The sequence below is a fragment of the Apteryx rowi genome, unplaced genomic scaffold (assembly GCF_003343035.1).
Source record: "Apteryx rowi isolate R43461 unplaced genomic scaffold, aptRow1 scaffold_88, whole genome shotgun sequence".
Lineage (NCBI taxonomy): Eukaryota > Metazoa > Chordata > Aves > Apterygiformes > Apterygidae > Apteryx > Apteryx rowi.
In genome coordinates this window covers 2,245,005-2,259,553 of record NW_020451182.1, presented here as the reverse complement: position 1 = coordinate 2,259,553, position 14,549 = coordinate 2,245,005, and the positions used below count along the sequence as shown (strand labels likewise).

General features: G+C 35.5%; 1 protein-coding gene across 14 annotated transcripts in view; it reads right to left on the bottom strand.

Annotated features, from left to right (window-relative positions):
• Positions 1 to 14,549, bottom strand: part of RALGAPA1 (Ral GTPase activating protein catalytic alpha subunit 1) — a 136,014-nt gene that overhangs the window by 76,948 nt on the left and 44,517 nt on the right. For 10 of the 14 annotated variants that reach the window (XR_003257699.1, XR_003257700.1, XR_003257702.1 and 7 more), the window contains 5 exons: positions 10,464 to 12,032; positions 8,383 to 8,507; positions 5,992 to 6,208; positions 4,696 to 4,872; positions 1,005 to 1,157 (listed from right to left, as the gene is read on the bottom strand). Coding sequence is in view for 10 of the 14 variants with exons in the window: in XM_026090838.1 (XP_025946623.1) it covers positions 1,005 to 1,157; positions 4,696 to 4,872; positions 5,992 to 6,208; positions 8,383 to 8,507; positions 10,464 to 12,032 (2,241 nt within the window). In the remaining 4 variants the exon portion in view is untranslated. The remainder of the gene's footprint in view (positions 1 to 1,004; positions 1,158 to 4,695; positions 4,873 to 5,991; positions 6,209 to 8,382; positions 8,508 to 10,463; positions 12,033 to 14,549) is intronic. The other 4 variants (XM_026090848.1, XM_026090844.1, XM_026090845.1 and 1 more) reach the window with 2 other exon arrangements.

Here is a 14,549-nt window from a genome sequence, read left to right as displayed (position 1 = left end):
GAGAGGCAACATTCGGTAATCCAGCTTCACAATACAGCTCTCATGTAGCTCTCTCTGCATAACAGTGTTATACTAATGATCACCCTTTTCTAGATGGTAGATCTGTTTAATCTAGTTTGCCCATAAAAGGAAAACTCTGATAGATTAGGATGGCAAAAGTCTACTCAGCTGACACTTGACTAGCTAAACAAAAGCCACAGTTTTAAAAGCTGCAGGCATCCTGAATCTCCCTTCTGACCCTCTTAGATGGATTTTCAAAATACGTCAGCACCAGAACATATGGGGATCTTCCAAAAATCTGGCTACTCCCATAAGCATAAAAAATGAAAATGAAATCTGAATTCAGCCCAATCACATAGCCTCTTCTTTTGAAGATCTGGACCACTGTGGTAGAGACACTGTTTGTTCCTCGGCTAGAGATTTCAAAGTGCAAAGCAAAATGATGACATTTCTGTCCATTAATAGACTACTTAAAGGAAAAGGGTCTGCAATTTACATCAGACACACTTCTGTTCCCAAGAGACCGAATATGGGAGAAATGGGAACTTCATGGTTACAAAGTGAATGTACCCTAAAATTGAATAGCTAAAACAGTTAAAGTAATTACTAATTTGTATATATCTGAAACGAAAAACAACAGATATTCCAAGAGGAAATTAGAACATTATTTTAAAATTATGTCTTACTAATTGTATGTTAATGATGCAAAAGTCCATGGCAGGAACTCACATACTAGACTAAACTGCCATAATTTTAGTCATCAAAAAGAGTAATTACAAATTTGTGGAATATTAATCCACTGCTAATAGTTCCCATGAAATGCAAGATACAATGCAAAACACCATTTGTTTTTAAAGGAAAGCACTGTAATTAACGGTTTTTAAAAGTGCAGATGTAATAGCCTTCTATAGGATTGTCTATAACCGATGGAATACTAGCTACTTTACTATATTGCATTGGAAAGAAAGAAAGAACATGTTTATATTTTCTATTTCAGATATTGCCTAGGTCATCTGGCGTCTGTAAAACAGAGTGGTGGAGCTTCTCATCCAGCTGCAGATCCTTCTGCTCAATATGATCTGCATGCAGAGTGGCAGGAGAGGGTGTCTGTGATCGGGATCCAAGAGCAGATTGGATTGGAGAAGCACTTTCAGAGCCTGCAAATGCAATTTTTAACAGTTACCTTAAAAGCCTTTTCTATTTCCTTGAGCTACTGAAATATTGTCTAAACATTACATTAAAGAAAACTGAGCTACTTTTATATATGAAATATGGCCAAGAAGAAATGCAAAAAACTGCAAGCAGATCTCCCTGTGAATGGCGCGGTGAAAGAAAACAAATTACATACAGGAAAGCTGAAAGACAAACATGAAAGCCAACATAGGTAAATGTATTAACAGATCTCTATGTTATGGGGCAAATAATTTTAAATGTGCTTATTTTCTTCCACAGCACTTTCAATGTTCTGAACAACTGAGGTGCTTTTCACCTTCCCTCACCTAAATTTCACTCTAGCAAAGTGTTTAAGCAGAAATTTTACTGGAGCAGCTGCGTTGCTAGACTTAAGGATGTGCGAAAGTTAATTTCTAAACAAAAGCTCCAATTAGTAACTGAAATTCTTCAATGTTTATCTGCTAATCAGGCAGAGAAAATCTATATGGGGAAGTTCTATATAGTTAGAGGAACATTATTTCCTCTGAGACCAGAAAACACAAGTTTTTGTTGAATGGCAGGGCAGCAAAGGCATCTTCCCACAATTACCGCCAGGCAACCTTTCCAGGCAATTTGGTCTCCTGTACTGAGAGATCTATGGAGGGAGAGCAGGTACTTAAATACGCACTTTTCCTCTGCACTACCCTCTGCTAAGCAAGTTTCATTTCCTGAATCTGCCTAAAGAACCTTATAAATAGCTGAGCTCAGTCTAAACAGTCATATGTCAGAAAAAAGAGAATGTATATTCTACATACATTTCCCTACACATTAATGCTTGTTAAAATGGAAGAACTGAAACCCCTGAAATTTAATTCCTAGAAAAATTAAATTGGGATCCAAAAATTTTATAATGATGTGCGAATTTTGGTATTACAGATAAACATAACTTTAATGACAGCAAAAAAAAAGTGAGGCTCTTTCAATACTATTTTCCCAAACTACTGGCTGTCAAAGTGTTCTTTGTTGTAAGAGAGTTAAATTCTTTAAAGAACTTCGAAGAAAATTTGAGTGTTGTCAGAACAGAAATTGCAGTAAACAAACTTAAATGCACTGTTAAATTGCAGAGGTTTCTCTCTGCTTTAAATGAAAAAGTCAACACAGCTTTCACTACTAATTTCAATCAACACCTCTATACTGGAGAGAGGGACATACACATTGATGTCACTAAAATCTGAAAAATGACAAGCTACGTAGAAATGCCTTTCCTATTCCAATACTGCCTCAAAACCCAGACTAGCGTTTCACTCTAACAGTTACACGATAAAGTACTCCCCATTAGCTACTGATCACTTGTATTCCACCTTCTCACAAAGCTAAAACAAACTATAAAGCCCTTCAAAGAATTCTGTTCCTACTTCTCCTCCTCATTTTTGTTCCCTTGGAGGGTGGGAGGGGGAAAGGGAGAGAAAGAAAGAAAGAAAGAAAGAAAGAAAGAAAGAAAGAAAGAAAGAAAGAAAAAAAAAGAGAAAATGCAAGGGAGAATGCAAGGGAGAGCATGAGTGAGAGAGAGAGAGAGAGAGAGAGAGCGCAAGAGACTTTCAGATGGTGGAAGAGAAAGGACAGAAACAACTGTGCAGAATTTGCTGAACTACTGGATTCTTCTGAGATGAGCTAAAGGACATCCCAGCATGTGTGGCTACACATTTTACAAAGAATACTAGGGGTCCACCTTCTTTCCAGTTGTAGTAAACAGCAATCAATAGTAAACACTTTCATTTGCTAAGACTATGAAATAATGCCAGGAATAAGCCAGGAAAAAAATTTCAGAGAAAACCTTCAGAGCAAAGCCAAACAGTTAGAAACAAGTAGCTTTCCGAGCAGTAGCACTCCTGAAACCTGATTTCTTATGAGTGTATTTAGAGGTTAAGTTTCTCCATGGATTTTTTTAACACTTAATACAGTGAATTCGCATTGCAGCCTTCCATCATGGAACTCTTCATACATGCAATTTGCACTGTACAGCTGCCTACCTTTCATAAAATTTCAAAGAAATTAATGTCTTTCTGACTTCTTCCTTTATGCCAATTTAGCGGGAATTAGACAATGGGCTTAAACATTGTTGGAGAGGGGGAATAGTCAGACAGAGACAGACAGTGTAAATGCACAAGCTTTGTTTCCTCAGGAAACCTGGCTAAAGTTAAATGCATATGACACACAAAAGCTATCTCTCTAAAACAGTGGTCCAAACAACAAGAAGAGACAGCCACAGTACTCTCTCAATGGACAACTCGGTCATTAATTGCAATCTTACCAATTAAAGTGAAAATTTGGAGAGTAATACAGTAATGAAATTATTAACATGTAGGAACAAACAAACAAATAAAAAGAACCTTTTTTTTGCTAGGATTTTTAACAAGCACACAGCAAATAGAAAAATGAAGAGAACAAAAGTCAAGCTGAACATTTTTGAACAAGCTGAACAACAATGTCCAAGGAAAGCTAATACCATGCTTCTTTGAGTAGAAAGGAAATTTTAGAAAGGGAAAATAATTGCAGGGAGAGTAGAGATGTCTTTCAACATCTCTGAAAATGCAAAGAGTTTGATTTGTCACAGACAACAGGACATCGTATGTAGATGTAAGCTTTCCCAGATAAATAGGTATTTGTTCCCATGGTTTTAAAAAGTATGGTACTACATAACAATTATGGAACAACGAACATGAAAATGACTATGGATGTCTTTACTTCTGGTTCACAGATCCTTCTTCCAAACAATCTTCAGAGAGGAAGATCCTCTTTTCCAGAAAGGAGCCCATTAAGTTTGGGTTAATTGCCTCACTTGGTGGTTGCTAACCTAATCGTTATTATATCTCTTTCTCAAGAAGCTGTTGCAAAGGAAAATCATGGAGCCTCAAGCTCATGAACTCAGGCTGTGAAACAATGGTTTACTTCTTAAGAAGTTTACTTTTTTCATATCAAAACCAGGGAAAGTACAAGAAAAAGATATTCTTAAGTTACACAAATAGAAACTGATCTTACATGGCACAATTAACATTTTGCATATTAAAAGCTCCCAGTTTCACAACAGACAACACAGAGCTTAAGATGGGTGTATATAAAAGAATCCCATGATGCGCACTGGTTTGAAAGAGCACTGTATATCACAGTCTTTCGAGTAAAAAACCACCAATTGAAAATTAGCTATTTTGGTAACAGTAATAAAAGATCTTAACACTGGTAAAGATCTAGCAAATACTATGTGGTAAGAGCTTTCTCCCTGATAATTGTATAGATTTTCTCATGGCAGGTTTAAAATATATTTAGCACCACGCCAAACATGAAGTGGGTGACTAAAATCGGACAAAAGTTTTCCATTTGGGCTATTTCACACATTAGTTTTCAATTGCAATCAAAAAATAACTGAAATCCAAGTATCATCTTATACAGAACACAGATTCATTGCTAAAGCTGAAACGTGTATCCTCCAGGATGGGTGGAGAATTTCTGTAATAAATACATTTTTTCTTTTTTAAACTGTTTTACCAGTAATAGTTGCAGCTTCAGCAGACAATGGTTGCTGATTGAGACTACTTGTTTCAGAATCTATATGGAGTGTAGTTAAACTGGCCACTTCTTGCTCCTCGGCGCTCTGTTGCTGTCCTGAAATTGCATCAACTTCAGTGGAAGCTGGTGTCCCAGCCTCAGTGCCAAAGCTGAAATCTGTATGATGAAAGTGTCATATTAACTGACAACTTAAAAATATCACTAGTACAAAATATGGAAGCCCAGCACCTTCAAAACCCTCCATGTAAACCCCATGTATATATCTTTTATGTTACCAGTACACTGCTGCAAAAATTAAATAAAATGTAAAAGTAGAAAGTAATTTACTATTATGAATATTCTTATTTCCCTCACAAAACTGTAACTGAACTTTTCCAGAAGAAACTCCTATTGCATGTTCTGTATTCTGTTTTGCTGCTAAAGACATACCTAAATGATGAGAACAAAGTAAAATAATGGCAACATATAGTAAGGAATTTCTTGGCAAAATTTATAAACTGAAAGAAACATCTACCTTATTTGTTTAAAACACTTCTAACTACAAATATTACAAATAACTGTTTCTGACAAACGGCTGTTTTAACACTAAGGACAAAATGTCATGCTGAAATGCAGTTTAAATACCATCACTTAGTTATGTAACACCTAACATACCTAAAACTTGTAATTTCTTCAAAAATACTTCTACTGTATAAAACTGTTTCTCTCTTATATAATACATAAAGCCATAATTCTTATCAACCCCTAGATTTGGTCTTATAATGATCCCTTCATACAAACAAGAATGGAAATGGATGAATAAAAAGCATTAAGTCTTTAGAAAATTCATACTAAATTTACAAAGATACTGCACTTAGCATCTTGATTAATCTATAGCTACATAAAGACCACTGTAAAAATATTAGAAGCCCTTCTTCGTATTTTATCTTAAACATTTTCAAAAGAATTAAAACAACTTCCAGAATAAATAATCTTTCTTTTTTATATTTTGTGGATAACAGATACATCCCATGGCAAAGACAGTATTGCTTTCTAACTTCTGTTTACTGTTCAGCAATAGTGTCCCTGTCCTGTTTTACTGTTTGGTATAGTATAAACAGGATAGCCTCAAGAACTCTGCTTGCTCCATTACTAATGATTTCAATGGGAAATCAAAATAATCCTTCTTCATAAAAGACTGCTGGCATGTAACGAAGAAAATGAAAACAAAAATCACCCCAGGAAATTAACATGCAGTCAATTAAAAAAGTTACTACTTTTGGAAAATATACTTGCTTTCAAATTTGCGGCCATCATACTGGAAAGCGCTGAATGAGTCAGAGTGGCTATCGGAGCTGACGAGGTCACTGCTGCCTGCGCTGGCAGGCGAGGTCCATTCGGAAGGAACGCCTGGGTCATCTACGGGACGCATTTGGTTCTGCTTGTTCAGTATGTCAGGAAGGTCTTTTGGAACTTCCAGGCTGCCAGGACTACTTCCTCTCCTTGTCACATTCTACAGATTGAAGAGACATGAAGTATTTTTAAATCTCTGATGGCTTCCTTAAATATAAGGGAAAAACTAATCAACTACATACATAGTCAAGACTTTCCAAAACCCCAAATAGGCAGCAGCAAGTGAAGAACCCATGCAGTCAGAAATTTTTTATTTGCACGACAAATTTTTGGGCATACACCAAAAAAGTCTAGGATTCAGACTAACACGTACCACACGTATTTGGTAAGGCTTGAGAGAGAAAAATAATAAAAAAGTGTATTATCTCCAGGCTATGTCCAAATTAGTAAACAAAACTTATTAATCTTGGTTCCAGACACAAGCAGAAAAAAAATTTCAAGGAATCTGGTAATTTCTGGCTTGTGGGCTACCATGCTATAAGCAAAAATTTAATGTAAAACACAAGGAAATGAATATGTAAGTCCTAATTTTCTCATGATTTAGCTGAAACCTCAGTATTGACACAAAGAACAGAGAACATATAGCAGAAATGAGGCATACAGATTTGTTCCTCCAAAAGCTGTTGGTTACTCAGAGTCTTTCTTTAAGCCACTCTATTAACAGATACAACTGTCAGCTTGAGGGGGAGCAGAGATAAATGTAGAAAAGCGATTTTATGAAACAGCTTAAATTCTCTATGCATTAAAAATTAAGAGACTGAAAGTGACTTCTTTTTGCATTAGGCCCAGCCACTTCTCTGTTCTTTTCCTACTACTATCTTCTCCTAATTAGAGATTTACTCAGTCTGACAGTCATCCTTTTCATGACATAGGGTTTTAGTATTCCTTAGATCTAACAACCTAAAACTAATCTTCATAATTTGGACCTTTGTTATAAGACAGAATATCTGTTTTTGAGTGGTATATTACAACATCAGTGGCAGACAAAGTTTCAAATTCTTTATTCTTGACTTACCTTGGCTGTTTTTTGATACCTAGGGAAAGAATCAATTCTCTTGTCTGAACTAGTAAAAAATCAGTCAATATTCTTGCCCATCGAACACTACTCCCTTTCTCTCTCTTTTTTTCTACAACCAGCTGTGTTGATTTGTTTTATTAATCTGCAAACTAAGTTAATAGTTTTTTATATATTTCCAGCTAGTCTTTTCATCTTGCAACTCAGGACTTACTAACAAGTATATTATGCACCAACAATCAAAACTTAATAAATGTGGGTTCCATACAAAGGAGAGAAAAGCACACACTTGGACAGACTCCATAGGTCTTCTCTGGCCACTTATCAAAGATGATGATAAATAAATACATTTTCAAATCACTTTGAAGAATCTTTTTTTGCTCCTTGTTAGGAACAACTAAACTACTTGTTTTCAACTTTCTATATCAGCATGTCCTAAAATAACAATTTTTTCCTAAAAAAAAAAAACCCTATGTAAAAAAATAAAAATTCTAAGCAAAAAAAGAGAACTGGACAACTTTGAAACGATACACTGAAATTGCTACCCATTCTGCTCTTCATTCAAAGATTTTTTTTAATATTTCCCCTTTCATTGTTAGTTAATAAAAAAATTATCTTTTCCAATCAGTTGTCTTGTTCTGTAATGATTCAACAGTACCCTGAAATTCTTGGCTTAAAATTGATTAATATTTCTCATTATGAAAGATACCCCAAACAACAAGACCTTCCTGGAAAAGTCTAGGAAGAGAGGGTAAGAAGCATAAAACTGTTTACACTAAGTTATTCAACTTTTGTAAGTGAAATAAAAAGAAATGAAGGAAAACCATGTGATAGTGTAGCTTTGCAGTCTGTTGCTTAGTTGCAGTCTGTTGATTAAACTTGTAGAGAACAGAATATAATACCACACCAAGGACTGCAATTTTACATATAAACTATGATCCTGAAAATACCTGTTTGGAAATATCTTTATGGGTACAATTAAAGCCATTTAATTCAATGAGACTATCCATCTCACAGTTACTTACATATTGCTTACACATCACAGATTTAATAAAAATGAAAATACAAATAGCATAAAATGGCCCAATTCTATGTCAAAATGACTTAAATTCAAGAACTAATTAAGTGAAATTCTTAACCCTTTCTGATTCATAAAATGCAGAATAAGATATTTCCATGAACTGATCGATGACATCACTGATGAGTACACACACACACGCAAACTTGCATATTAAAACACAAGAAGTTTAAAGGCTTACCAGTGCACTACCACTGCGGAGTCTCTCAGCTATGAATTCATCCATGAGGTCAGGAACATTTGTATTGCTACTGCCAATATCACTATCAATAGGGTGCAGCTTTTGACTCATGTCCTCTCTATTAGCTAAAAGCAAATGAATGACCATATACAGTAAAAAACACATCACATTTTCAAAAAAAAAAGATAAAGAATTAAAAAACTTAATTAATAGAAATAAAAAAATAAAAAAATGCCAAACATGCATTTTAAGAATTTCCTTCTTTTTAAACAGATTCTAATTTAAGAAATTAGTAAAACTTCTTCTTCCCACTAAGCAGGTGTTAGTCAATTTCCAGTATAACCTTAAAGAGCAAGAAAGCTTACAGGTAAGCACTACTTAAAGTTGTTAATGCTTGCTTTAAGGATACAGCATATATTCTTCCTCCATGTCACAAAAAATAAGTAGCAAATCCTAAAAATTTTATGTGATTCCTACAGACACTCCTCCTCCATTGCATTCCTAATGAAGAATAATATAGTGGAAAAAGTACACTAGATTGTAATATATAATAATGACAAATGTCAATGTGGCACTGTATACAGTTAGTATAAATAGTGCAAATAAAATCTCATGTAACAAAATAACATGCTACTACATGGGATGAAAATTCAAACTCTAGATGGTCAATGGTTATGAACAATTAATTAAGTTCTCTCATTTGTCAATTTTGTTTTTGATATGATTATACTGTTCATAGTTAGCTGTGACGGTTACACCTGACTTCATGATCTTAGCCTTTAAATTTTCAATTTATTCCAATTCAGTTTTCTCTGTAAGAATTTTTTCCTCAGTGTCATCTCTCATGAGATCACAGCATAGCTTATTCTACTGTTGAGGCTCTATCAAATGTTAAAGATTTTAAATAAAATTTTAAATTTTATTCTAAAAGAAAATTCTAAATTATTCCGTTCTAGAATCTCTTTTAGAAGTCCAGATTCTGCAGAGAAACAAACTGCTTTGAACAAATCGCTGCTTTAGTAACATGACAATCACACTGCTGCCCAGCTGTCATGGTGCTATGCTTACAAAGACTGCCCTCAGGTGGCATTAACATCTCAATGCAGGATGCGTTACAGAACCTTCAGTTAATCATGCTAGCGTAACAATGTGAAAAAAGAAAACCTACATTACTGCTGAAAGTTAATTCATTGTTCATTTAAGGTTATTTAAGATGTGAACTAAGACAATGGATATTAGAGCCACAGCCTTATTCTTTTTGAACAGTCCACAGAGGTCTCATAGTTGGCAGAAAAAGGACTATTATGAGACCTTCATGAACATCCATGATTCCAAGAAAAAGGAAAGCAATGAAAGATGTTGCCAAGATGTAACTGCATCCATTTGGATGAATGCATACAGAAAGGCCTAAAGCATGTTTTGAAAATGATTCAAGCAAAAATGATGATTAGATTCACAGAGAACTGTTATAATGAAATCATCCATGTAAGAGGAGATTCCTGCTTAAGTGTTTTTTTTTTTTAATTATCTAAACTGACTTCCAAATTTAAATTTGAGGGACTTTTTTGTTTTGGAGGAGGAAAAGGAGGAGGAGGAGGAAGAAAACACACTAAATGAACCAGAAATATAATTAGTTCAACCTAGCTGGTCGATAGCCAGGTCTTTCTGACAAACAAACTACACTTATAGCAGAACAGTACACTCTGGTAAAATATGCATATTCCAATCATTCAGTAGGCTGCATTTTAAGGCTCTGCATGGCAGATGAAAATTGTGAACTCTCCGGGCTTAATCCCTTGTTAGGTCATTTACTGTCTCTTCCTCTTCCCTAACTTGATGGTCTTCAGCAGCAAAGAGGTTCAACTAAATATCTTTAAAAGGGAAATTAGTAATTTAAAGTATGTAAAAGGAACTTATGCTGGGAGAAGAATCAGCTGGCTATAGGCGCATGCATAACCAAACAGGGAAAGCAGTGATCATCCCAAAGCCTTTTGATTGCTTATCAGAGCTTGCTTCAGTTGCATTAAGCCAAACTGGTGCTGCCTTTCTCCTTTTGCGCTCTGCACACTGTTAGTGCTCACCTGCAGCTTTCCTTCCAAAATAGCCCATTACATGACTGTACAGATCCCTCAGTGGAGCCTCTGCTGGCATTCTGTTCTGCCTCTGTGGGGAAACATTTGCCTTCGGCTTCGAAAGAGCATGTACAACAGTTTTATAAACACCACCCAGGGAGCCCTGCTGTTGTGCTGTCTCCTGACCTGATGACCTAAATGCACTACGACTATGTAACTGATTAACTGCAATACCTTCTTTTTGCAACATGGCTGCTTGAGTTTCTGTAGATTCCTTAATTTGCTTGCTACCAACTGAAGCAGCATTGATCACATCTAGAGGTCTATAAATTCCAGGTCTAACCAGCTCCATGACAGCTGATGAGCTGGTGCTTGTGCTGGTACTGCTGTTGTTGCTACCACTACCACTGCTACTGAAGCCACTGAGTTTACGAAGTCTTGCTTTCCAAGCGGCCTCTTTGTTCTCAAGAGGACTGTAAAATTGAACTGATTCTGTAGATGGTCTAAAAGTAACGTGAACGCTATTTCTCTTCTTAGTTGTTATTTTCATGATTTTGGCCCTATGAGTTACTGTTTCAGATATACTCCTTTTAGGTGGTGAGAGTTTGCTTGTGCCTGTAGTGTGAGCCATTTGAGGGTTAACTTGTGCTTTAGGAAGAACTTTCTTTGCATGCATAACACGTGAGTTGGTTATTTTTTCGTTAAACTGGGTACTTTTATGCTTTTCGGCTAATGCTGTTTCCACAGCTAAATCTACATCAGCTTCAGTGGCTGCTTGCCTGTACAGATATCTCTTCCCTTCTTTGCTATTAGGACTACTTGACCCATGATCAAACAGGCTTTCAGATTGTTTATCAATATTTAATTGTTTGGCTTTATCAAGTGCTTGATTTCTTGTAAAATTGTCTACTTGAGTAGGTGCAATATTACTTATAAAGCCACTTTGGTTTTGCTCTAGGTGCAGCTCTGTGTTATCAGCTCTTTCTGCAACAGTGATGCTATTCACGCATTGACCGGTTTGATCTCTATTTTCTAATCCATCCATCGGTAATCTATCATTCCTATTTACTGATGTATCAACTTCGTGAGCACAAGCCTCATATTTATCTATCTCAAAGTTACCGCAAATTTCTTCTTTTTCTTTAAGATATTCTCTCAGAGAGGAAAGAAGATCATCTTCACCTTCAAGGTCAACATATTGGCTTTGTTCAAAGGCTGTATTTGCAAATTCTACCGGCCCTATTAAATGACAGAGATGGTCATAAATACTATCCCCAACTTCCAAGGAGGACTCTCTGCTATTTGTATCAGTAATATGGCTTTCAGTGGATCTATGCATTGAAGAGGTCTCAGTGGAACTCTGTAAGCTTGGAGCATGATGGGATGAACTGTCAATGACAGGAACTGCACCTTTGGCTCGTTCAACTGCGAATGGTTCCAGGATGTCAGAGGTGCTGCTACTTCGTGGCAGTGGCTGTTCCTCATTCAATGCACCAAAAACTTCACTTGGAGCATCCTCACTCTGTGAAAAATGTCTGACTCGAGATGGACGTGGAAGAATTTGAGCATCATCAATGTCTGTAGGAGAAAAGTATATGTAATATGCACTAAAATACACATACAGAGATAATATTGCTTTACCACTACATCCTAATTATGTGATTTAAAAAGCCAGAAAAGTCCAGAGCCTTGTTTTCTTAAGTACAACAAAAAATACTTTTTCCAGTACTAGAGTGTTAAAAACACACACACATAATATCCGGTACAGAATGTAATATAAATGAGTTAGACCATCAGAACACAGTTTTAAATGTTAACATGCATGAAAACAGACAGTGAGATCATGGAACATTTGGAAATACAGTTAAAGCTAGGGCTGTGCCAATAAGTTCAATAATTCAACTTCTTGTTCAAGAAATGGTTACCTGGAATACAAATTAGCATAACAGTAGTACTCTTCAGGGAATTTAAATCTTCAGAAATACACAACTTGAAAGAGAACACACAGTTTTTCCAGAAAATGAGAGTTATCTATAGAAGTGGAAAACTACCACTTTTTCATAACTTGTGTGAATGTATATAAATTACAGAAATATCAGGAAGTATAATATCATACAATTATGTATATTATGGCATATACAATATAGCATATACCTGAAGACTTAATTAAAAAAAAATAAATGGCAGGGAAGAGTTGGGCCTATAGTGAAAGGATAACTGTAAGGACAAATAGTCAGGATAATAAAATCAGTCATTATGAAGGATAATTTAATGACATACCTTCTTTTCTTAAAAGGATGGATTTGTGATATGTCTCTAGTCTTCAAAATGCAAAACTGAACACTAAAAAGATGCTTACTTCCCTCTCTTCTTCCAGTATTACTCAAGTAAATGTAACAGTCAAGAATTACGAAATTAAGGACCTGCTACTGAAAAAATCCTGCAGCCACACAACAGTTAACATTAGAGTAAAACCACTTTGATTCATGAAAAGACAAGAACATTTGTTATGACCATTTAAATTAGTGATTCCTTGTCTCTGTTGAGACCACTAATATGTTAGCATCAGCACAAGTCAGAGTTAACTGTAATGAAAGCTGCAGTTCCAATATGGATCACCTAGGAAATGCACAAAAGTATTTTCAGCCCACTTCACATCATCCACCAAAATGAGGATCGATTGCATTCCTCTCCAGACTTCCTGATATGCTACAGGGAACACTACATACCCTCAAATCACTGGTGTGGGCAAGCCTAAGCGTCTCTTACAGACAATTCAACGAATTACAGGAATTCAAGCTACCCCAAGCAGTCTTTTTATGGGATAGGCACTTGAGCATTAAGGTAAAAACATCTTCCTCAATTTTATGTTGGTTTGTTTTTGATAGAACCTGTTATTCCTCATATTTGCTTTTTACTACCTACAACTTAGGCTGTAGATACGCTGTTACGTCAGGAATAACAATAACGAACTTAAAGGAACACCATCAAGATTTACTTGCCACAATAAACAAACTTACCTTGTTGGTCTACCTAGAAGGATTTATCTTCAGGACTGCAATGGTGAACTTGTAACCAGCACACTCCAAAATTTATTTTAAGCCCCATCCCCTCCCCCAAATCTGATTTGTTACTGTCAAAATAAAGAAACTATGTTGAATTAATTTAAAATATCTGAAATGAATTACTTCATGGGTATCTATACCTATCACAATAATTTATAACTATGATAATCCGAAGTTGTCTTATAAACCCTGTTTTCAAGTATTCATACCTTTCTGAGAAAGTTAGAGCTGGAGCTGAATTTTCTTTTTCTTCTCCAGCAAAGCATATACTCTGGAGGAAACTGATACATTTGTGTGTAACTAAATATGTATGTCGGATGAAGATGAAAAGTGGTATTTCCATGCTCAATTTTTCAGGGAGTTGTAATTAAAAAATTGAAGTTTGAGACCTGATTTAAAATTTTCTGAACTGCAAAGAAGCTATTAAGAGAGGAAATAGAGGTCTGCATTGGAAAAGAAAGTACACATCCAAGCTCCTTCAGAAAATAAGCATGAATTGACAATTGTCATATGCTGCATAATTTATCATCCCTTTCCTTTCTATTCAGCTTTGATCAGCAGCAGATTTCTCAACAATGTTCCTGTTCAATATATTATTAAGTATATGAATTAACATGCACTGATATGAATGGTGTCTCTGTCCAGTTAGAACTGCTGTTTCCAACTCTATTGATTTAGGCAGATATTAACACAACAGTAACGCTTATATCATACTCTCAAGACTTTCTCTGCAGTCATAAGAAATTGGTCTCTATATAAAAGCAGTAACTGTGGACCATAGGATTCAGCTTAAAATATATGAGATAATATATGCTATATATATGAGATAAATATATATACATATGATACACTGATCTCATCCTGAGCCCTCCATATGCATCTGACGAGCAAGCAAAGAGTTAACAGGACTAAAGCGTGACAGCATCTTTTACATGTTTTATATATTCAATCTTATAGACGACTAAAGCACCAGCCTGAAGACTGCACACTGTGCATACATGCAGTGATTATGATTTTCTAGGATGCAAAA